The sequence below is a fragment of the Zonotrichia leucophrys genome, chromosome 5, assembly GCF_028769735.1.
Source record: "Zonotrichia leucophrys gambelii isolate GWCS_2022_RI chromosome 5, RI_Zleu_2.0, whole genome shotgun sequence".
Classification (NCBI taxonomy): domain Eukaryota; kingdom Metazoa; phylum Chordata; class Aves; order Passeriformes; family Passerellidae; genus Zonotrichia; species Zonotrichia leucophrys.
This window is the reverse complement of record NC_088175.1, coordinates 33,294,741-33,320,280: the sequence shown is the minus strand read 5'-3', so window position 1 is coordinate 33,320,280 and position 25,540 is coordinate 33,294,741. Positions and strand designations below refer to the sequence as shown.

Sequence of the window (25,540 nt, the reverse complement as noted above, 5' to 3'; positions counted from 1 at the left end):
TTTTCACTCATCGGTGTCACATGTGGAAGAGGCCCTTGCAGAAGGTCATTTCATGTGTTGGCTAGAAAGTTTGATCAGGCTTTTGTTATTTAAATAAGTAACTTCAGGCTAACAGCAGACAACTCTGACAAAGAGTTTAAATGCAATGCTTTTTAACTCCTCTTTATACACTACTCTTTTTGTAACATATTTTTGTTTGAAAAGATAAATTATAAATAAACAAAACAAAACACTCGCCTTCAACCTTTTTTTTCCCAGGAGTTCATGAATTTGTCCACTACTTCAGTTTACTGTAGTGAGACAGCATTAAAATAAAATTCTTTAACTTAGGGAATTGCTGTCTTTTTACAGCCTGCATATTCTAATCAAAGCTGTCAGGATCCTTTTGAAAACATTGTAGTCTCATTAGGATGGCCTCTGAATTGGCAACAACACCTGTGCAATGAATGTGAGCAATTTTCAAATAATAAAAAAATAGGAACTATTTTAACACTGCAGCAATTCCTTAATTGTGGTGTCTGGATGGAAAAGTGACTGGTAAAATTGCTATATAATGTTTTCCAGTGACTTCCATGTGTTTGCATTTATAGGTGTTTTTATACAGGTTCCACTATTATTTGAGCATATGAGAATCTTAATACTGTTTCAGAAGTTGATACTTTTAACATATTTCTGAAAAAAAATTCTCTTGTCCAGCATTCAGGGCTTTTAGAAGTATGTTTGATAATGCTTTTCTATGTCAGAGATTGGGGGGATTAATTTGTTTGTAGTACAAGTGAAGATGCTAAACTTTGTACTTATGATCTAAAAGTAGATTTCCAAGATTAAAAAGATTATAAAATTAATCTTTTTGAAATGTCTTGTGCTGCTTAATATCACTCTTCTGTTCCTTCAGAACAGATTCCAACTGAAATTACTAACTTGGCACAAACTTTAGGCAGTGAGTTATTAATATGTTAATGTTGTTCTGTTAACATACACACTGTCCCATCTAAAAACAGCTCTATAGTATCACAGAAGTGTGTTCATGCAGTACATTAGTGTTTAACTATTTATTGTGGTTGTAGAATTCTATTGTCCAGAATAAGTTTTCGTCTACACAGATTTTTAAAACATTCTCAGTAGTTAGATTTGCTAATTTAATATGCCACTGCAATGGGATATTGGTAGGAAATAGCTGCCTGCAAACTAAGATAAGGGATAAGTATGTCAACTTTGGGATATGTGGGAAGTAACAAATTTGGCTAAATGACTCCAAGGCAGGTATTTTGTAGAGCCTGCAGATTCTTGTGTTCGAAATACTGACTGTATTTAGGCTGGAAAGCTGCATTTGAATAGAATTCTCTATTGAATTCCTGTTGTGTTATTATCTTCTTTTTCAAATGGTCTCTTCTCCTTCACTAACCAAAACAAAACCTTCATTTTTCTATAGGACTGGTATTAAAGAGGAAACCAGAAACTAAAGGCACTGGAATCAGCAAAGACACTTCTAGAGAAAGTGGAGAAGGTAGAGAATGGAGCTGCAGACTCTACAGGAGGCTCTGAAAGTGGAAATTCAGGTTCACCAGGTAATTTATGTACTTTCTTGCTTTAAAGCAATAGCAGCATTAGTACTGCTGACAGTATTACTACTAATGGGAGCATTAAGCAATAGCACTACAACTATAGTAATAATTGTTTTATAGGCTTGAAACTACTTCAGAATTTTATACCCTGCATTTTGACCTGACCACCTGTTGTTTTTTAGCAAATGTGAAAAATCTGCATATCAAACTGTGGGTGGTGATTTTTTTTTTTTTTTTAGTATTTTGTAGCAGTAATAAAAACATTTTTAAAACAGTGTTCAGCTGTCTCTGTCTGGAAGGTTTTTCTGATGTTCTGAATCCAGCTTCAGTATTCAGTTGGGAATGGAGGAATATGGTGGAGGAACTTTGAAGTGAAAAGTACATAGTGCTGCATAGTTTAATCTGGTGCTTCTCTTCTGGAATGTCATCTACTTCAGTAGCTTCTAAACTATATTTTTGATAACCAAAATGTTGTAGTGCTTGGGCTTTGTAAATTTTTACATGTTGGATCTTTTTACTTTAACCTGTTCAATACTATATGTCAGTACAGTTGCAGTTTGCCACTGTTTTACAATGCCAATGAGGAATTATTACAAGTAATGATACTAAACCTAATGTAGTAAATATAGGAGGACATATGCATATTAATTCTTGGAAGAAAATTGTTACAGCCATAGACACAGACTAGCTGCAAACTTGAAATGTTAAATTTAACAATGAGACCTTTTCTAAACATAGTTCTCCAAGTATTTCTGATGCTCTGCAGATAGCTGAAACTTACAACTGTTACATGGTGGATAAAATAAGTATATGATAAGTTGATCAGTATAGTCCATCATATGAAATTTGAAAAATGTTCCAAAATTGCTTGGTGACTTGTCTAAAATGTGATCTGGATGTCTTGTCCAGTACTTGCAGCAATGCTGCACATATTGCAAGGACTTGAATGGATGAATTGGTAAAATCAAGCTATGTCTGTTTAACAAAATACAACTTACAGTCAGGGAGCAAACCCTGAGAAAGCTAAGGGTGGATTTCCAGAACTATGGATGAGTATTTTGCTCTCCTCAGTAACTCCAAGGCCTTTACAGTTGAAACTTCTGTGACATTTTGTTGTGAAGGTAAGGAAGTTCAAAACTTATCCATGACATTTTGCTGCAGACATAGGAATGTTTAAGGCCAGTAAGTAATTTTTTCAAGTAATAACTACTGTAAAGCAATCAAAATGTTAATTATGCTCATGTTTGTATAATATTACTCCTTGTGTGCATCCTCATTCCCCTTTATGCCCAAGTAAACCAAAAATTTTAAGACTGTGAATTTTGAATAACCTTTAGTATCTGTTCATAGTGACACTGATGAACAGGGTTGAAGACTGAGAAATGTCCAAAGAGACTTTAATAAGTAGTTTAAAGTTGGTGGGGTTTTTGACTTTCTTTGCTTTAACTTTTCCCAATTGCCATTAAAAGTGAGATTTGCACAAAAATCAGCTTTAATTAGATTTGGTTTTAGTTTGTGAAACTAGAGAAACCATGATATCAGAAGGTTGTCTTTTTTAATTCAAGATGCTGTATATTTCTATAATTAAGGCTAAGAAAAATCTGTATGTTTACAGTGGAAAATAACACTTGCAACAAAATGTTGGGTGCTTCAGTAAAGGTTTTGTGAACTATGCTTGCATGGTTATTGCTTGTCAGCATGCACACTGATAATCATTAAACTGGTTTTGTCACAAAAAAAAAATCTTCAAGCAAAATGCTTGAACTTTCTCATATAGCTCTGAATTTTGTAACCTAAAGAGATATAATATGCTCCTACTTTTCACTCAGGATTCATGAAGAATTGTCTCTTGTCATCTTTTTGTTCTCTAGTATTTCTTTTTCTGAGGACTTTATAACAAAGCTTGCCAACACTTACACAGTCATGGTTTGCTGTCCTGTTGGAAGTGGTGGACAGGTGTCTGTGATGAGCATAAGGAATTCAGCTCAGCATAAGGAATTCAGCTCAAACTCTCCTAACTTCCTGATGCAGCATGTTGTCTGTGACTGCACACGTGGCTGTGCAAGTGATGCTCAGTATGACGTGGTTTTGTTTGTAGAATAGCTCCTTTGGTTTTGCCTCTTTTGTTTCACTTGCAGAACTCTGTGTGAAGCTTTCATAATGCTGCTTTGGCAAAGTACATCTAAAACTACCCGTAAGAACCCCAAAAAGGTGTTTAATTGTTCAGAAAAAGCTACTTTTTTGTCTGCTTTCTATGATCAGAGAATTCACCATGAATGACACCTGACCAGATCATATCTATATTAGTGTACAACTTGAATATTCTGTCTTCCATGTCAAAGCTATATTGCTTGTCCTGAGAAGAGATGCATCTAAGTCTAAGTAATTCATTCTGCTGCTGTGTTGACTTAATTAAGATAAATTTGAAGCAGTCTACTCTTCCTAGTTTTGATCACAAGAGGTGTTAAAGGACTTATATTTAGGTATTCTTACAGAAAGGTTGAGTTTCATGGATGATTCCTCAAGCTGATGTGTAGAAGGAACCTTAAGCATCCTTCTCCTTTTCTTATTTCATGGCAGAAAGATTAGTAGCTTTTAAAATAACTTAAATTTAGCTTATGTTTAAGAGGAATATTTTTTTTCCTTAGGATTGCCTGACGTAGTACTGTGTGATCCAAAAATTTAGCAATATTTTATGAAGAGTTTACAGTACTGACTATATTGTCTTATGACTGCATCTGCAGGAGCACTTTATATAAAAACTAACAGATTTGTTGCTTGTCGAGCTCCAATGTGGCAGGAAGCGCCGAGGAAAAATAAGCTAAGTCTGTTCCTGTGATGCTGATGGCAGTATGACGAAACAATAATATTCAGTGTAGATAAATGCCAAGTGATGCACTTTGGAAAAGAAGGCCCAGTTTTACATCTGCAATAGCAGGCTGTGAACTGGCTGTTGGCACCATGGAAGGAGATTTTGCAGTACAGAGTACCTGAGTGTTGCACATAATTTTAACCTTTGTCTCCAGATGATAGAGACAAACTAGAGAATTATGGAAGAGTGCCAACAGTGAACAAAGCAATGGAATGATTTGTGCATGAGGAGTTCTTCAATTTGAAGAGGTGAAGACTGATGGGGGAATATGTGGTGTGGAAAAAATGTAAGAAGGAGCTCCATAGAGAAGCAGCTATAGAATCATACAGTGTCTTAAGTTGGAAGGGATCTGTAAGGATCATCAAGTCCAGGTGCCAACTCCTCTTGACTCAAGTCAGCTCTGGTTTTCTGTAATCATATTAGTCCTTCATGCTTGCATTGTAAGGAAACAGATTCAAAAGAAAAAGGAGGTCATCCTTTTACATAAGAGTCCTGTAATTTAACTTATGGTCACAGAATCTAGAATGGTTTCCTGGTTCAAAAAGTAATTAAAGCAGATCAGTGAAAGAAATGTGTGTTAGTAGATACTAAACTTAAGACATAGTCTTTGAAAACATTAGAGAAATAAATGTCTACAAATTTACTAAAAAAGATATTGGGTGTTTCTGGTTTACATTGTGTCTTCATTCTGGGCTCTGGTTTTCTTTGGTAACTTTTTCCTTGCTTAGCAATGGGCAGCATTCTCCTGCAGCTGCCTGAAGGAAGAGAGAGAGGAAGAACAGTGAATGGTAACAATCTGTCTGTTTTCCTTTGGATGTGGAGAGCATCTCTTCTACAATGATCTCAATCTCCTCTGAGGGAGAAAAGTGGCAAAGATACTTCTGAACATGGGTCTTCCATCTGGTACCAGCCAAGTTAACACACAGGAAGAGCTTTAGTACTTGAAACATTCTGCCCTTGAATATACAAACAGCTTTTGTGCCTGCAGCAGTTGTCTGTGGTTTGTGTTTCTTGTGACTGCAAGCAAAGAGGCCAGCAGTTCTAGAGGAGACACAGCTATTAGATTATCTTACCCAGCTGGCTTAAATTGTCTTTAAAAAGCATCACTTGTTTAAGAGCTGTTTAGGAGGAGCAAAAGTGATGGCTTAATACAGTACTTTTACTGTATTAATAAGAATGGGTTTGGAAATGTTATAATACTGGACTCCAGGCTTTGCTATTGAAATGCTGTAAACAAAATATTTTGCTTTTACGAAGGTTCTTAAAAACTACTGAATTTTAAATTGTTCAAAATATTCATAATGAAAATCTTCATTGTATTGTCACATTTTTTTTCTTTCTAGAAATTGGTTGCCCAAATGAAGCAAGATCCACAGGTAACTACTTATTTTTATATTGGATTATTTCCATCAAAATTCAGGAAATAACAGTGCATGAAACTTGATGATTTTAGATATTTCTAGATTACCTTCTTCCTTGCTAACACAGTGTTTAGAAGAAAATTTATTTATAAGTTTTTGAACAACAACTGTTGGATTGTTTAAAGCAAAACGAAAATTCTTGCTATTATGGAGCTTTTTACCTTATACACATTCTTAATAGTTTAAATCAAGTGACTTTTCTGGGCTATGGTGCAGTTCAGATGAGCAGTAAATTTCTGATTCTATTGGAAGCTGCTCTCTTATAAAAGCTGCCATTATTTGCAATAACCTTTTTCATTTTTGAGTATCAGAAGGTTCACAGTACAAGAAGAGAGAGGATATTCTGTCCAAGAAATTTTGTCCAAACAATATAGCTTAAGGTTGTGTTCAGATTGCCTGTCTTGGGTGTGTTACCAGCCCTGTAGTGTCCATAGAACAGACACTTGGTCTTGGGAAGTTTCAGAGCTTCTGAAGGTGGATAACTGGACTCCCTGCATAGACAGCAGAAGTCATCCCTTTCTCAAAGACTGCATAAGGTCCCTGGTACAGCAGTTAAACACTCCTGGATGCTGGATGAGGAGTGCTCTGGAGCTCTCAAACCAGTCTGAAATGTTGAGCAGAGGGATAAAGGCCACTCACTTGAGGCTTGTTGTTAAGACCTCCCAGCCCCATACAATAGTATATTTTCTGTATGTACATTTTCTGTATGTCCTGTAATTTTCTGAATGTACATTTTTTTCCAAGCTCAGTGAAGTGAGAAGACAGCTTTTAATAGCACTCAGGTAGTTAAACCTCTGACAGGGAGGGTTAAGCAGGGTGTATTGGAAAATCTGGTTTTTTGAATGTTGTTATTCTGATGGGGTTTGGGTAAGATCTGCTCAAATTCACTGGTCTAGTCTTCTAACAATTTGTCTGCAGAGCTCAGTTCATACTTGCTTTCAGTTCATACTTGCTGAAAGTGAGGTCATGCTGCAAGAAGCCATGTAGAATTCCTAGAGTCAGGAAAAGTAAATCTGGTCCCTGTTTCCAATGTTTTTAATGCATTTTTATCCCAGATTATTAAGTAGAATCTAGAACTAGGGAGGATGACTGGTCAATATGTCATTTTGCTGGAATCAGAGACTGTCTGTGAGCTAAAATCAAAATACATTTCAAAATTAGAGGAATATAAAGATAGGGGATTATGCATGAAGTTCCTGTGATGATGTTAGTCTTGTGTTTTAATTTTTCTGCTTAGCAGACTAAACCTGCATAATCTAGTATGAAAACTTTACAACACAACTGAGAACAAAAAAAGTGAGAATGTACAAAAATTAAGGAAAACCTGATTCCCTGTCACATTTCTGCAGAGCTTCACAGGTTTTCAGCTAAGGACAGACGTTTCTTTAATTTTTTATTTCAGTAGAAAAGAAAAAGTCCTGGTAAAAATTGTTTTCTGTCTGCTGTTGCTTATGGCTTTAAAATCTGAAACTTCAAAAAGTGCTAGTGTAAGCAAAATGCTAATATGAGTGATGTGTTCAGACAAATGTAATTCTCTTTAGCACAGTCTAAGGCATAAGCATACATGGAAATAAGGACTTAAATATGTTTGCCTTCAATTAATATATGTGTCAATTCAGATTTAGTACATATGTTTATATCCTACATAGTTGAGTGTAAATGTCTTTGCATAAGTTGCATAGGTGAGAATGTTTTAGATAACATAGTGTACTGTTGTATACAGGATGATACTGTTGTATACATATTAACAAACATTTATTGTTGTTTAATTTGTAAACTTGATGAAATGTATAAATGTGCTTTATAATGTGATAAGCACTAATGGATGTTTTAATGAAATCTTCTCTCCAAACTGGTGAGTGAGTGCTAGAAAGGTCCTCTGATTATTGTTGCACTCAGTGATTTAAATCAGGCTTTGTTGAGCCGTTTGAATTTTATTGGCTGTACATCCAGAGGTGCTGTATTTGTAGTACACTATGCAAGAACAAAACAAACAAAAAAACCCACCTTCCTACTACTACTCTTTGTTAACAAACGGAATATCTTTCTCACAGATATTTTTTCTTTCTAATCAGAACGCTGATTTGAAGAAACAACTTCATGAACTTCAAGCCAAAATCACAGCTCTGAGTGAGAAACAGGTAGGGAAATAGAGATGTATTTTTAACACTGTGTTCTAAAGATGTCTCTTTTCCCAGATTCCAAGAGAGCTGCTAAATCTTAAAGTGCAAAAATAAGCGTGGGCAACCAGACATTTTAGATTTTTGATTTCTCAACAAAGGATAGAAGGAGTTATTGTGAGTCTGTCAAACAAGAAACTAGTTTAATCAGTGGAAGTTATAGCAATTTTTCTTGTGTTGAAACTAACATTTTATATTAAGGGAGATGGAAAAATGCATTAATTTTGTCACTTTCTTTATTATTATCTTGAAACTGATTCTAAATTCAACCATTCTGGTTTAGGCAAGTCTTTAGATTTTGACTTAGTAAGTCTGCACTGTGTATATGGGTGAGTATGCTGGAATTTTTCTTAATGTCAAGACCAGCTAAATGTATGTCAGTTATGGGTACTTAATAGACAATTTGAAAATTAGTTGGATGCTTTTACCATGATAAATTACACCACAATTGTCTTATGCTTGCCATTTGGTAGAATTCTGTTTGACAGCTCTAAAGTATGAGTAATAATTACAACTGAATGCTTACTAGAAAGATTGTTGAACTTGAACATGGGCCTTGTGAATAACAAGAAGAAAAAGACTTAATATTGAGATATCTACAGAATTTGTTCTCACTTTTTTTTAAAACATGAAAGAGCAACACATGCACAAACCCCTCATACATCACATCATCCCATTCCAAGTAAACTGACTTAAGCAGTCCCTTAATTATGTTGCTTAATATGTCAATAATGGAACCAAATTAGATAAATAGACCTTTGAAGAGGGAAAAATGTTAGAGCATTGGTAAAGTGCATGAGTGTCACAACTAGATACCTTCATTTGTCTGCTACTAGCTGCATGTGTTCTGTTTTGAGTATTACTATGCCTACAAAAATAGCCAGGCAGTGATTTACTTTTATCTAGAAATTTTGTTTACTGAAAAAATATAGGATGTTTTAATAGAGGAACAGTGAATCTAGGACGAAACATGTAAGGAATATAAGGACAATGATTTTTTAATGAGAATAGTAGTTCAACAAAAACTGAGGTTTTGCTGATGTGATAGCATGTCTCTCTTGAAGATGATTTATTCTCTAAAACCAGCATGAGCCTCTGCATGGGGCTATGTCTCACAGCAAGCTGTTTCAGGATTCTCTGGTAAGCTCTGGATGCCCATGGTAATTTCAAAATGAGCTTGTCTTGATGCCATGAAGCAAGCTGTACTGACTACCTGCTCACGTGATGAGCACGGACAGGCAGTGAGACACTGAGTGGAATGTAAGAAAGCATCCTACCATAACTTTTAAACTTGTATTTATAACTCTGTCAAGTTAAGCTGCAGAATGGTCTATACTAACATGTGTTTTAAATTACCCATCCCTAGAAATGGAGCTATATTTTTTATATTTAACTCAAAGTGCTAAAGTATACTTGTTCATGGGGTGAACATGGATTAAGTTTCCAAAAGACGTTGAAAAATAAGTTTGAGTTTTCTTCTACCACACCGTGAATACAGTCTGTATGAAGTCACAGTAGTTTCCTTCTTTGTATTTTTGTGGGTTTGATTATCAGAACAACAGTGAACTTCTCCATGATTGTTGAAATTTAAATATTTTGTTATTTCTACTACTGAACTGCAGAGCTGTCGGTGTTCCAGATGATGATGTTGTTAAAGTAGTATGCCTGCTTAAATGCAATGGTCATGGTAAATATAAATTCTGGGAAAAGAATCACAACTTCCCTGTGCAGAGAAGTGCTCACTCCCTCTTTATTTGCAGGAATTTGTTGTATAGAAATCTGTGGCTTAGCAATGCAGCACCTTAGAGACTGCAACAAAGCCTTTCTTCTGTTTTCAGTTTCACTTCTTTTCGGGAAAAATCATTATTATTAATTGTTTTATGGGTAGAATATTAATCAGCAATTTAATTTTCACACAGCATGGAGAAATATGCAGTTTTGCACAGTAAATATAATGGTTTCCATTGTGCAGTGCTTGTGTTAAGAAGGGGTGCAACATGTGTAATCTGTACTCTTGTTTAGAGGCAAGTAGTCAATGAGTAAACTCTGAGGGCCCAACTCCACTGTGGACAGTTATAGGATGCATAATGGTCACTGTTCAATAAGCTTTTAATGAAGTTTGAGAAACTAAAGTTCCAGCCTGTGTGGTGTCCCTACCTGGAGACATGGAGCTGAGATGCTGGTGTTAGAGAGGCAGAATAATGAAATATTTTTGGCTTGTGGAATGTTATGCCACCCTAATGCACGCTTTTTCTTTGCTCTCTTATTTAATGAAGTTGGATGAAGACTTGTGCAAGAACCAAGTCAGCGGTAGGTTTAGCTAAAAGCTTTCCGTTGCTTTAGGACTTCCCTCTGTCTGCGAAGCATTGTGGGAATAGTGCCGACACTTGCTGCCAGTCGCCGCAGTGATTCACAGTGGCTTAGGTGTCTTGCTGAGAATTAATAATGACAGTTCTGTTCAGAAGTTTGTGAAATTGAGGAGATCCGGCAAATTACGAAAAGAAAGCAAGTAGGCTGTGCAGTGTGTAGGCTTAAAGCTGAAAAAAATTCCAAGCTGATGCAGGGTTGAACTGTTACAGCATAAGGTATGTCATATATTCCTATGTTTTTTGAAAATGTCAGAGGTGAAAATAAAGGCTTTGATTTGTTATACCTGAGAGACGATGGAGCAATGTATGCTGAGTGTGTTAACACCTGAAAGGAAAACTGCAAAAAGAGAAAAAACTTACTTGAAGATAGCTTGCATTTAAAGGGCTGTGAGCTTCAATCCTTCAGACTAGTAGATTTCCCTCTGCTAGTCTCTTTGTATTATTTTCACAGAGTTGTAAACTGTGTTTACTTTTCTAATCTGTGGGCAATAAGTGAGATTCAGTTTAATAGATTTGCTCCTCAGCTATAAATGTGAGAGCTGCAGTCTGGAAACTCTGAATGCATTGGTTTTGTAAATGGTTTCCTCTTTCTTTCTCCGACCCCCCTCTTCAGCAAACAGAAGTCAAGAGTTAGTTTTTTCAGAGCAGTTGTCATTGCCAAATCTCAGGCTGGGTTGTAAATGTGAATTCATTCTGTTGTTTTGGAGCACCATTTTTTTCTATGTTTGTACATCTTTGGAAGAAATTCATGGTCAAAGTCAACCATTTTCCCTTACTTTTTATTCTACAATAGTATATTCTCTTGGCATTCTGATTTGTAGAATTTTACCCACAATTACTTCACACTACTCAGCTTTTGTCCAGGTTAAATACACTTCTTACAATACGAAAACTTAATATATTTTTAAAAATTTTCTGTGAGGAAGTTTTTAGTGTCTACTTTTTTTTTTTTTTTTTTTTTTTTTTTTTTTTTTTTTTTTTTTTTTTTTGGGAAGATGGGGTGGAAATTGTTACCAGTGACGCTGGTGAAAGGCTGAGGTAGAGCAGGGCTAGCATAAAGGAGGAAGGGATGTAATCTTGAAGTAGTACCTTTTCTTCTGCCTCATTTCCTCCATAGTTAATTTAAAAATAAAGAATATGCACTTACAGATATATCATGATTGAGTATGTATCATAATAGTAGTACTTAATTTTGAAGACAAGGAAGAGGTCATGTGGGCAGTAAAAAGTTGTAGGCTTTTTTAGCAATATTGTGTCAGATATAGAGGAATTTCTAAATGTGTCCTTATCATAATCTCCTGGAAAAGTTAGAGCAGTATTCTGCCATAAATGTGAAACAAAGCTTACAAAAAGAGTCTTTTGACTCTATGATAAAAGGGTGATGGCGGTAAGCATGTACAAAAGAAATCATGTCTCTTTTGCTTAAATTTGAAAATAAAATGCAAATGTCTCTTCCTGTAGTTGCAGTGAAATTCATTGACTCTCTAAGAAAAGTGCTGTGGAAACTAGACTTGTATTCCAATGTATTTCCTCTTGACGCTGAAATAATAAAGTGAATCCCTTTGTTATTTTGATTTCTGTATATATGCAAGGAAAAGTAATCAAAAATAGTTATCAGCATATATGTGGTATATGGAGATACTTGTGGTTTTATTTTTTCACAGGGGAAAAACTTTAACATACTTTATTGTGAAGAGCAGTTGAAACTGTGGAATATAATTAGAAAAAATGCATACCATAAAAGCAAGTTTAATATTATGTATAGGCAAATCTAGGGAATTTTCCCTGTATTTAAAGCTTACAGCAAATGGAGATGGATGAGGTTATTTTAAGTCCTGTATGTTCAGGGTGAGACTCCTTTAAACCTTGCCATGAAATAGCAAGTAATGAGAAAGGGTATTTGGGATAGATATAAAAAATGACAGAGTAATTTAACCATGGTTTTGTATAGTTGAATAAATGTAAACATGTGGTTTAGATTGACAAAGGAAGCTTGTTATTTAAGTTTCCAAAAACTGTCAGGAATAGCTTTTAAGCATTACTGTTGCTATATTTATTACAGGTACCATAACTTAGTAATGAAAAGATTGGTAGTGTGCATAAATTCATCCTATGAGACTGTTCTTCTTGAACAGTTGTCAATCATAGTAAAGGAGAATTTTTATGGAGGCTTTTTGAGCGCATTATCAGAAAATTATTCCCAAAACATGTTCCATCATGTTCTGTAAAGAAAAGCAGCAGTGTTTGGTGAGAGGAATGTAAGCTCAAGAAAGCTGGAGAGCAGGAGGGACACTGGGTACAGTAAACAGGTAGGAAAGAGCACTTCATGCTTGTGCATTAGAAGATGGGCAAGGTATGCCTGTGTGTTGTAGATATAGCAGATGAACACCATCACAACTTAGGACTAAAAACCTGGAAATGAATTTAAAATGTCACTACTTCTGCCAGTTTTTTCTGGAGTTTCTGGTACTTCCTTTCTCCACGACTGAGCGAGGGCATATTTAAATGGCAGTCCGTAATGGATCAAGTCTGCAAATATGCCACATGAGCATTTAATTACTAATAGCTTGAGGCAGGTGATGCCTAATTTCAGTTCCAGTTGTTTATCTGGAACTGTACATATAACTGTACTAAGCACTGATCTTTTTTAAGTAAATGGCATGAATGATAAAGATATGCTAATTTGCATGTAACCAGAAGAATGCATTTATGCCAACTGTTTATAAAGCAGTTGTAAAATACATGAAAAAAAAACCTGTTTGTATAATCCTTCTTAGACTGTTTGAAGGAGTCAGTGATTTTTTCCTGTCAGAAAAATACTGGTCTATCTGGACATAAGGAGAAGTAAGTTAACTGCCTCGGTGTATTGTCAGATCCTTTTGAACCCACTGATAGGTGTGAACAGCACCTGTTTAGAAGTGAATATTCAAAAAATCTGCATAAGCTTACTATTTTAATCTTTGATATTTATTTAATTTGCATCCCAATATTGTGTGAAAATGCGAATATAATGACTTCTCATTAAGTTATCATCTTCCATATTCTCAAGATATACTGGCTGAAGCAAATTTTGGCTGTTGCACAGATGATTGTAGATAGGCAGAGTGGATGCATCTCTCCCTGCTGCCTCTTTTGCCCCAAATTCTCTTGCAAAACTGATGTTGTAATCATTTGTATATGACTGAAATATTGCTAAGCTGTCTCAGACCTTTTATAAAGCTTAAATGATGATTAAACCCATACTGGCATGTAAACTTTGATTTCCCATTCTTCTCTTAATGCAGCTCCACCTAGACTTCTCACCCTTGGTTTGTGAACTTAATGTTTGCATATCTAATATACAATTAACATTGGAATAACTCAATTTAGGAAATGTAAGTGACCGTTCCGTGATGTCATTTAAAAAAAGAAAAACTCTCCACACATGCCCCCTGCTACTCTTCCCTCAGCACTGACTTTCTGGCTCAACTTTTAATTTTTGAGTTCATGCTGTATTTAAACCAGATTTGGAGGCAGCTGGAGAACTTTTTTAATTGAACCTAGTTGGATACATCTTTCATCTTCATATAAGCCAGGGCATAACTCCAAAATAGCCTGCTCTGCTTGAAAATCAACATTGTAGATAGAAAATGGGCAATTAAACTACAGTATTTCCTTGAAAATCCCCTACTGATGGAGAGAGTTGGTTATTAGATGTTCCTGCATGTTTCGACTTGCCGGATAACCTCACACATCAGTAGTTACCTATCAGTAGGTTCAAGGCCTACTATTCCCTTTTCCCTTTTGTACTTGAAGGGAAGACAAGCGAAGCATTAGATGATGATGACTGGGATTTAGGCTGTTTTGTATAGCACCCTTAAATGCCTCTTAGTTGGATGCTGGGAAAAGGGATTAAATCTACTAATGAATTTTTATAAGTTAGAACAGATTAAAGTAGTTCATTCTGCTATGTTCTGCATGCCTCGGTGGAACAACTTCACAGCCACAGAAACAATATTTTGATTTATTGCCAGTTAGAAAAGGAATCAAATCCAGAGATATGCTTTTCAGAGCCTTATGTATGGATCTTTAGTTGCTATCGGAATTGTTTGGTCCCCAGCTTTTCTGATGTGTGTTGAATTATGGAAAGGAGAAGAGAGAAAGACAGTGTGTCCTATGTTTAGAATACAGGCAAAAGCTTGTCTCTGATGTTTGTTCTCTTCTGCCTGTACTGATTTGAAAAGAAGCTGCTTCCTGAAATGTGGGGTATTTTGTGCTATGAGTTACTGACTGTAGTATAGCCATGGCTAAAATACTTTTATTACCAAATATGATCTTATTGGTTGGTGCTACAGCAAGAGCCAGACTGACTCAGGTAAACAGTGTTAGGTGGTGTTGTCCCTCATATGGGTCATGTGTTACACCCTCACAAGGTATTGAGGAACCAATCAGTTCAACTCTTGCTGCATAGGTTCAAAAAGGACTGAGATGGATGTGATAATATTGCATTGCTTCTAGAATGCTAGTTTTGAATTATTTTCTGTTAATTGTACTGGCTTTTACAGGTGGACTACGGATCCTTTGTAGTGGACAAGTAAAGAGGAAATGCACTTTTCTGGAAGTGATTTAGAGAGATGACATATTAGGGAAACGTGAGTGGGCCAAATGAATGTACCCTTTATAAAAAAATTTTTTTGGATTTCACTTTTCTAACTAAATGTTGACTGTCTTTATTACTCTCACTATGCATTTTTTTCCTCATTTTGTTGTGGAGACTGTGATAGTCTTGAAGGGCTTAAAGGGTGAACATCCCTAAAGTATTAAAAGGTAAGAATGCTCTTCACAGAGCTTCATGAAGTCTCTGTGCTTTCTTTTCTATATTGACACTGTTGGAGGCAGAGAATGCAGTCTTCATCCTTAGAAAATCTTGATGTTCACTGAAGTGATAATCTGGTTCAGGTTTCATTTTCTGTTTGTGGAATTAAGAGTGTTTTATTTTCTTCCAATATGGGCCAAGTCAATGTGAATTCACCTATTTCTAGTCATTATACAGAGTAACTTTCAGTATTCCATTCACTTCTGAGTTAACTTTTCAAATACCTGTTCTGACCTTCAGAAACTCCAGAAAGTGTATAGTTTCTTGGAAGCAACTTTCCCCCTGCTGTTAGATTGCAAGTTAGCAGAGACATCTGACATAGTGTCAGGGATGATAAGTGGTGGCCAGATGAAATGTAAGTTTTTGTGGTGTGGTTTTGTTTTTGTTTTAATTAGGTCCGTTATTCCTTGAACTTCTTTTTAGCTCCTTCTTTGTCCTAAGTTTGTCAAAACTGTTAGTGAAGTGCAAGAGGTCTTCTTCAACTTTACTCACTAATAGTAATGTACCAGGTTGATTAGGTTATGGTGACTGCAGAATTCAATGGAAATTTTGAAGAAATGAAGTCCAAATGTGGGGATCACTAGAGTGGTGGAGACACCACCAGGAGGCAAATCAGACAAGGGAACTTAATTTTTACTGTTCTGTGTTGGCTTTGTGAAGGCAACTCTCACTCTACTGGCTATAAAAAAGTACTGGGAAGATTAGGCTTCAGTTCATTACTTTTTTCCCCTACAGAGTTTATCTGATTTGTTCTATGAAAAAGAATTCTTGTTCTATTTTGTCTCTTTTTAATTTAAGTGACTTCTTACAGTAGACTTTTAAAAACTACCAGGGAGAAAGCCCTCAAGTTCCAATAAGCATATCTTCTTTGTCCTGTGAACTTACTCCAAAGTTAGGTGAGGAAAGTTAGAAACAGTTAAGAAGTTATAATTACTTTTTTTTTCCCCTGCCTTTTCTTTCTCAAGGTTTCCTCAGTAAAATGTTGGCAATGTGTCAATAGTAAATGGCCATTGGTGTGTTAAAGAGTTGAACCCAGACTGCCCTGTGTAGCAAGGAGAAATGAGCTGGTTTTTTCCTTATTCAATGAAAAAAACCTCAGTGACTGTTTGTACTGTTTGTAGAAGGCAGAACGTGTTTATCTTATTTTTCCTTTGAAAACAAAAAAATTACATTGGAACTATAATACGTGATGTGAATTTTTGAGATATATGCTTTAGAGCTGCCTGATGTTCTGCAGAACAGCAAGTGGCTACCCTTTTATTTTAGACTTCTGAAAATTTGAATACTTGGCAGTATTTAAGCCTGTGGAGTCTTGCTCCATATCCATTCACTCTCTTTATAAATTGCTTCATTTTCAGTCTAGTATGGCAGTTTTTCAGAGCAGCGGTTGGTTCTTTAGAGTTGTGGCCAGCCCAGAGTGCTGTGGAAGTGCACAATTGTCAGCAGCTTTCTAGCATCAAAAGCTCCACACATACCTTTGGGCTAGTAATAAATGCTTCAGCAATCAACTTTGACAAAATTAGGTTCTTGGGTTCTCCAACTCATTCTAAATTTTGTCATATTTCTCAAGAAACAGACGTATCCCATTCTCCAAGTAAATAATTTGGGGAAAGCAGCATCCCAGTACATTAAGCTCTTAACATTTGTCTGCTGGGCAATTTAAATTTTGTGGCCTAAAGGTACTGTTCTCTGTTTGAAACTTAGTTTATTAATAACTTTGTATATTGATGTCCTTTAAATATTCACTTAGATATGACTATCACAAAATAAATTTGGACTTTGAACTGACAAGAGACTTAGTAATTTCTCTCAAATTACTTTTAAATGTATTCAAGTAGTTGCATAGCTTTGTTTCTCACAATTTCAAGAATCAAAAATGAAATTTCTGCAAAGGTCTTGGTTTTTGAACAAAATGCAATTTAGTTAAACGAGAAATGTAGATACTACAAATTCAGTTTTGATCTGTTAATGGAAAGATCTTTGAGAGAGGGCTTTTAGTTATGAAATCTGGGGGTTATGGATTAGCAGATCAATTTGCATTCTTGAATATTTTCTACAGTATTTATTTAGAGCTATGTACATCTCCTGCTAACAGGAGCATTGGGTCAGGCCCTCAGTGAGTGTCAATTCAAATTTTAAAATCTAATGAATCTTATGGCTAGAGTTCAGTAAGCACTGATATAATACCATTCTTAATCTTCAGCTTTTTGTCTATTCTTCTTCTTAGACTAGTTATCTGAAGGTCTGAAGGCCTTTAAATCCCACTTACATGGAGAGCTATAGAGAGAAAACTTCAAGAACTGACACTTAGAATGCAAATGTCTGTGAGTGCTGTAAGAAGTCAAGCAGTCTCACCAATACCAGACAAACAAAATGGTCTGTGGGGCAAACTAGCTTGCCAGGTAGATGGATCTGCAAACACGATTTTTTTGGTGGTCCCCACAGTAGCTAGGAGTAATATTAGTCATAAAACCAGAGTACTCAGAAGAGAAGAAATAAATAGCCAAACATTTTTGGAAACAGCTCTACTACCTGGGTGTACCTTACTGATGCTCTACAATACATTTTCCTGGATAAACCAGGTAAAAACATAGCTGATGGTTTTGTTGTGTCTTTGTAGTAAATCCCAAATGCACTGCATTTATCATTAACTGTAGGAAGATGCATTATGGTAGTATAAACATGTGTCAGGTTCTGTATCCCTAAACCTTCCTTTTTCTTTTAATATTGCAGGCAATAATCAAAGTATTACATAGGATGGCCCTGCAACAGTGGTATGGCACTATATGGGACATTAATATAGTGTACCTGTAAAATCACCTTGGACTGCAGTGTGGCAGTGGTAAATTTAAGTCCATTTATGATATGCTGGCCTTAATGTTTTTGATAGCAAGAGTTAGTTCTGGTCCTCATGCTCAAGAACAAAGTTTCTAATTTGAAATTCTGTGTTTCTTTTGTTCTGCTTTTTAGTTTTGAATGAAAATGCCACTTTTAAACTAAATTCCTTTAGAACAAGAGTTATTATTTAATAAGCTTGTACATCCCCTACAATAGTCAGGTGTGCTTTCAAAGCACTGGCCCTACTGCACAGTGCATATGAAGTAATCTAGGTAGGACTTTTTAGAAAGTAAAGGGTAAGTAAACAGGTTTTGCCCTTTCCTCTGTTTTTATCCTGCTTATCTCCTTTTACTGTATTAAGTGATGTAAACTCTTTATTCCATCATTTTATAATGGGTTTACATCATTTGGTTTTAGTTATGTGGAACTAAACTTGATGTACTTCTGAGAATAATCTTTGTGGGTTCCAAGTTATTCAGAACTTGCTTGAATGAAAATTGCTGATCATTTGAAGCTTTGCAGTGATAGAATCTCTGTCATCTTTATACTTCACTCAATTATCTTGAATGCATGTTTTGCTAGCTTTTAAATTTCCCTATTCAGAAAAGTGTTTTAAACACCATGTGTATTATTTCATTTAGCAGATAGTTAGCTTCCCTGACCCACTTAACTTACACACATACAGTCGTTTTGAGCCTTAGCTTTCAAAAATATTTTAGTGGGTCAGATGTTTCCAAAATTTCATTACATCCTTTATTTGCCTTTAAAATATTAATGATCAGCTCTTGCAAAGTGCTGATTAGGACTAGAAAATGCTGAGACAGAAAGTTCATCTTGGCGCTTATGGTCCTAGAGGTTTTTCTGTGTTTAGTTACATGTATGAACCCATATTAAATAGTCTTAAGATCTTTTAGTTTAAGTCCCTTCCTTGAAAAGGCAAGGTTTGACTTATTGGTTACACAATGTCTCCTACACTTCTGTATGAGAGGAGAAATTGCTTGTTGATTAAAAATCTACGCAACTTTGAGGCATGTGGCAGTAGTATTTTCTTGTTTGTCTGGGCATTTTCATTACAATTATATCCACAACCCATGGGATAGAGTCTCAGTGCTCTCTTGAACGGATTGAGATAGCCAGTAAATCTCAGAAAACAGATTCCTTGCCCCCTCCCTCCCCACCTAATATTTTGAAAATTAATTGTATAAATTTCTATGAAGTTACATTTTCTGCTAACAATGTCTAATACATTAGCCTCACATCCTAAGGCCATGCAGAAATGCTGGGTGCTGCAATAATCCTGGGCTCATTTGGTAAAGTCTACACGAAGACTTGGTAGCATTACTGCTATGTCGGGCTGAAGGATGAACCAAGTACCTTGGACCAGAACAGGGGCAGGAGTGTCTGTACCGAAAGTGAGGAAGGCAGGACTGCAGAGGCCCTGTTAGCAGCCAGGTCTGAGGACAAAGGTTGCCCTAAGCTTGGTGTCACCACTGGGTCTTTTTTCTTATCAATGGGTTTGGGTATTGGGGTATATAGGAAGGGTTTGGAGGAGCTTGGCCTGTTCTCCTCCTCTTTGTCTGCCTTACTGGTGTTTGGTGGGCAATGTTTGTATCTCTGGCTGTAGCTTCCTCTCCATTATTGAAGAAGTCATGACATAAGGCGCTGATTGATGCCAAAAGAGGAAGTTTTGCCTCTGGTGCTTGGGTTGGGATTGTAAGAGCAGTTATACCCAAATGTACTCTCAGCTCCTCAGAACAGTTGCCATTCTGTTTGCCTATTTTCTATTTGCTCTGTGTTTCCCAGTGTCCATTTCAGTTTTCATACCTGCTTTTAAGGGAAGCTGCCCAACGGAGCCACGTGTTTACCTCTTTCTGCTTGGACTATTCCTGCTCACTGGAGATGATGCCCTTTTTGCAGTCCACTTGCTATTTCTGGGAGTCAGCAAAGAGAAGAGACTTCAGAGAGAGGGAGGGATGCATCACCTGAAAGGATGATGCAGCTTGTGCATAACCAGGTTGCACCATGTATGCTGTGGTGGTTTTACAACTGGGAAAGGGCCCCAAAGGCCTCTGCTTTCAGTGTGCTAAGAAAGATGTGAAGATGATGGCTAGCAAAGGTAGTATCATAAGAAATAAAAATCACTTACTATAAGGCTTCAGGTAATTTAATGTTTATATTTAAACTGCTCTGGTAAAAAGTCCAATTAAGTTCTATAGAAAACAAAGTAATAAGAAAGTATCCTTAAATGTATCTTTTTTCCCACAGTGCATTCTGTTACCTTGCCTGCCCTGAAAAGTGCTGACTGTTCTGAAATGTTCTGTTTTGTAGGGCTGAGTGCATTTCCATAAATCATGTAATTGATATATGACATATAAGGTATAGAAAGAGTTATTCTCTGTCAGTTACCATTATGGAACATAAATGTATCTTTACAAAGCTTTTGCACTTTTTTTTTTGTAACAGGCCTTGGGTAACTCAGACTAGGGAAGTACCTGCTTTTTTAAATAAATACTTGATATACACAGAAAATACCCCCCCAAGCCTGCTTTTTAAAAATTGCTATTGTCTTTGTTTTGCTAATGGCTCTTGAAAGACTGTAAGCAGGTTGCTGAGAAATATCTATTTAAGAACATCCTGTGGTTGGGCTTATGATAACACTTTGTCATTGTGTGGAATTACTGAAGCACTGTGCAGAAATTAGGGAAGTCAGATTGCACTTCTTTATGTTGTCTTCCTGTGGAACCAGTGGTTCTAGTGCTGTGCTTCCAAGGCATGAAATTCACTGTATTTCAGAGACAAAGCTGGGTTAGTATCCCATACCTTATAATTTTGTAGGTTGTGATTATATGGCCACTTTGATTATGTTTCAAATTGGACAGCTCCATGAAAGCTGTGACCTGTCCTCCTGCCTGGTCTAGCTGCTGATTTCTGCCCCTCTCTTGTGCAGGAACTAGTGCCCCTGTTGCTGTGCAGTGGCTGAGTCAAAAAGCTGTCTGGCTGAAGATGATCTCTGAGATGTGCCATTTTTTGAGCATGATCCATTTTGCTCGCTTGGCTTGTGTGCAGCTGAATGAACACAGCTTTTGGCATAAGGGAAGTGGCAGAAAGGAAGGACTGAAACAAAGGGTGAAACAGTTTTCATTTGACACCTGTATTTATCTTGGACCTAACAGCTGTGTAACCACAGCTTTGAACCCAATCTGTAGCTTGGTAGTCTTCCTTTTCCAGGGATGCAGATCCAGTAGAGGTACTCACAGATCCTAAATGGCAGAAAGGAAGATAGGCTGTGTCTCTCTTGCTTCTCCCACTGCTATAGCTGAGCCACATAGTAGCCCTATGCATGAAGCAGGCACAACAATGGCAGTGCACTTCAATGACTGAAATTGAAGTATAGGGGATAAAGGTTGTTACAAATGCACATGGAAAATTTCTGTTGAAGCTTTGCATTTTGTTTGTCACAACTGGTACTATTTTCAGTATTACCTAACACTGTAAGTATGAAGATGAAGCACAAAAACAAATCTAAAGTAGTTCTTGAGTGTTCTTTGAAGAACTGAATTCCTTGAGTTGTATGTATGAAGAAGAGCTGAGAAGACTTTTTGGAAGCTGACAGCAGAGAGCAACCTGATTTTTTCCAGCATTATGATTTTTGTTAAGTAAATTTCAAACTGAATTATTTGGAGAAAGAACTTTTAAATTCTGCTTGAGAGCTTATGTTGCAAATCCTGAGGGTTTATATAGATCATGCGTAGTAGGTCCAAGCAGGAAGTAATGAGGTATCTGAAACCTTATGCAGTCAAAGTCCTTGTTTATTGCTTAATCCCTGGCTTTGAATAAAACAATTTATGGGCAACAGGAAATCAGACCTAAATGGTGGTCCACTGTGGCTATCCTCACTCCTGCTGCCTACTTATAGAAAAGGAGGAAGCTGGTAAATTCTGCCTAGAAGGATGTGAGCTTTCCTATTGGTTCTTTTGTTTTCAGTGGTCTTACACAGCCACAGCTATACTGAGAATTTGTCCTGTACTTGGAGCTTGGTTAAAAATTGTTGGGTTGTTTTTTATGTGTGAATTGGAATAGAAACAAGGGTGGTTTTTTCCTTCTAAGTTCTTCAACATTGATTCAGCTTAAATAACAGTAAACCTATTTGTTTGGGACATCTGGGTTGTATTGGTTTTGCATGGCAAGGTTTTGGTAGCAGGGAAGGTATAGGGGTGGTTTCACTGAGCATCTGCTGGAAGCTTCCCCTATGTCCAATGAAAGTATTCCAACCAGCTCCAAGATGAACCTGCCACTGGCTGAGGCTGAATCCATCAGTGATGGCACTAGTGCTTCTGGGTTAACACATTTAAGAAAGAAAAAAGTCATTGTGCAGAGGAGGATTGCAGTCAGAGCAAGGAGGAGTGAGAATGTGTGAGAGAAATAAGCTGGGCAGGCACCAAAGTCAGTGTGAAGGAGGAGCAGAAGATGCCCCAGGTGCAGGAGCAAGCATTCCCTTGAAGTGCTTGGTACAGAGCATGGTGAGTCAGGCTGTGCTTCTGCAGCCCATGGAAGTGTCCAGTGGAGCAGAGATTCACCTGTGGAGAAGCCCACATCAGAGCAAGTGGAGGCCTGGAAGAAGACTGTGACCTTGTGAGAAGCCCTTGCTGGAGCCTAGGGAAGCCCTGAAGACAGGCAGGACCTGTGCACCTGAGGAGAAGGGATCCCATGCTGGAGTGGATTTGCTGTCAGGACTTGTGACCCCAACAGAGAAGCTATGCTGGAGCAGTGCAGTCCTGAAGGATTGCACCCCAAGAAAGGGTCCTACTCTGAGCAGTTTGTGATGCACTGTAGCCCATGGGAAGGAGAAGTTTGTGAAACTGTCTCCTATGGAAAGGGACCCCACACTGGAGCAAGGGAAGGAGTCTTCCTCCTGAGGAGGAAACAGCAGCAAAGACTACATGTGATAGACTGACCATAACCCCCCATTCCCATCTCCCTGCTCCTCAAGGCAGAAGGAGATAGAGAATAAGGAATAAAATTAAGTCCAGGAGGGGGCGGGGGGGAGGAGACAGTGTTTTTAAGTTTTGATTTTGCTTTTAATTATCTTTCTCTGATTTCATTGGTAGTAAATTAAATTTAATTTCTTTAGGTTGAGTCAATTTTACCCGTGACAGTAACTGGTCAGTGATCTCTCCCTGTTCTTTTCTTGACCCATGACACTTTCTTTATATTTTCTCTCTCGCCTGTCCAGTTGACAAGGGGGTTGACAGAGCAGCTTTGGTGGGCTCCTGGTGTCCTGCCAAGGTCAAACCACCACAGGGGAGATGACTTTGGTGTTTTTTTGGACTTCAAATTTAAGTAGTGATCGAGCTACTGAAGAAGACAGCTTTTTTGCACTCATGTTTCAAAGTGCACCGGAGTCTAAGAGAAAGTTAGAATTATGACTTACCAAAATCACATTCAGAATCAAGAATTCTAGATGGTAACTTCAGTCCAATGTTGTAGAGCATCATTTTAGGTTAATATGTTGCAGTTATTTTTAGGACATTTATCCCTTGATCATTAAAAAAAGTGCTCAAGAAACTCAAAGAATGTTAAAGCATGAGAATATGGGCATTTTGATTTAATTGAAATTTACCTTTTGGGGCAGGCACTTAGAAGAGGTCTTTCTGCTTTTTCCAAGCAGGACAGCTTCTGAGTTTTCTGCTCCTCTGCACCCTGCAAATTCCACATCATAATTGCTTTAAATGGTAGTAGTATATGGGGTAAGAAGGAAAGACGTCTGTGAAACTTCTAACATGCTATGTGCTGATGCAGTCAGGATGTTCCTGAGCAAACCAGCAGCTGGGTCCACAAAGCAAGAATTGTAAATGACAAAGACTAACATAATGGTGATTAAAACCAGTTCAAAAACTCCTTCCTACCCTACCAAGCTACCACAACAACTACAATGAAAAAAGAAAGGTGAAGAAAATTCTCTTCCCATTGTCAAAAAGTCTAGATATCACAGATCATCTCAGAGATGCTCACTGTGTGGGGGTAGGCTTTGTTACATACTTTGACTGGGGTTTATCTTTGTTCTATTTCACCCTCCTCAAAGTGCACTGTTAATAGAGCACATAGCTTGACTCTGGAGACACAAGCTCCTGTAGGATGCTTCTTGGAAGTGAGTTATGCCTCAGTGGTAAGAAATAAGATTATTATGAGACAGGAAAGTGAAAAAGATGGAGAAGTTCAGGCTTGGGCTATACTCAAGAGCATATAATGCAAGTTTTATTTTTCTGATGTTCATTCTGGGCTGATACCAAAATTGGTGGTTTGATGGGCTAAGTTGAAATCTGTAGGTACAAGGGGAGCTACAGAGGTCATCCAGCACAACCTCCTGCTCAGAGCACATATGTACTTCATGAATACAGAGTGATGCCACTCTCCCAAAAGGATTGATTGGCTGGGCTTGCATTATTTGAATGGAAGTATAAGTTGTTTTCCCATTTGTATTACTTAGTATCCCTGTCTGATCTCAGTGCATGTGCCATCAGTCTTAATATATTCACTTGTATATTTGACAATTTATTTTCCTGGGATGGAAAGCCCCCTCCATTGCAGTGTTTTAGGAAGATGTTTTGAAAATGCTCATGTTTTTTTTCTAAAACTTTTCCAGGGCATTGACATTGCTGCAGCTCTGCTGGCACTAATACCAAAAGGAGGGGTGCTGTATGCAAATGCTTTTTGTTACTATATTGTCTGCTAACTTAATGTGAAAGTAATCAACCAATGCCTCTCTCCTGTGCATCCAACCTTTATTAAATGCAGTAGATCTAAACAGGCACTATGACAAAGAGATAAATGTTTTCATTTGTCCATCTGCAAGGTCTTATTCCAGCCTGAAAAGAGTCTCAAACTGAGTCTTCCTTTGTCAGTGTTTCAGATGAGATCTTTCTTACTCAAGTGTAATCTAGAGCTGCTGCTAAACTTGTATTCATTTTTTAAAATTAGTGTAGTTTTATGAGAACGTGAGGAGTGCAAAGCTTACTGCATTTCCCCCTGAGTGTCAGCTCAGTTTATTCTCTGTATACATGTAAAAGATAACTCTAGAGGCAGCTCTGTCCCTTATACAGTTAATTAACCCCCCTGCTGTGGGCCTAGATATGTGCTCTTGCTGTTCAGTGAGGTGTGTGAATTGACTGCAGAACACAAAATCTTGTGCAGGCTATACAGAGGGAGAGAGCCTCCAAGAAACACAGTGAAAGATGATGGGGTAGCATGTGGCTTCATAATCTGTCATGCTGAATGCTAGTAAAGCTTGCAGAAATTGGGGATTTCTGGTAAGATAGGTAACTATAGAAAGGCACAGCTTACCATTGTATGTAGTAACTAGTCAGTTTTTAAGCTGTTACTTTAGGAACAAACAATAATAGATGAAAACTTAATAACCTAGAAATGTTCTTCAGGATTTCA

The 25,540-nt window shown here is 37.1% G+C and overlaps 1 protein-coding gene across 9 annotated transcripts in view; it reads left to right on the top strand.

The window, feature by feature from the left end:
* The window catches only part of PHF21A (PHD finger protein 21A), a 124,985-nt gene that overhangs the window by 33,182 nt on the left and 66,263 nt on the right, over window positions 1-25,540 (top strand). For 5 of the 9 annotated variants that reach the window (XM_064714105.1, XM_064714102.1, XM_064714108.1 and 2 more), the window contains 3 exons: window positions 1,433-1,568; window positions 5,781-5,813; window positions 7,913-7,999. In XM_064714105.1, the coding sequence (XP_064570175.1) occupies window positions 1,515-1,568; window positions 5,781-5,813; window positions 7,913-7,999 (174 nt within the window). In that variant the 5' untranslated portion in view covers window positions 1,433-1,514. The remainder of the gene's footprint in view (window positions 1-1,432; window positions 1,569-5,780; window positions 5,814-7,912; window positions 8,000-25,540) is intronic. The other 4 variants (XM_064714107.1, XM_064714110.1, XM_064714106.1 and 1 more) reach the window with 1 other exon arrangement.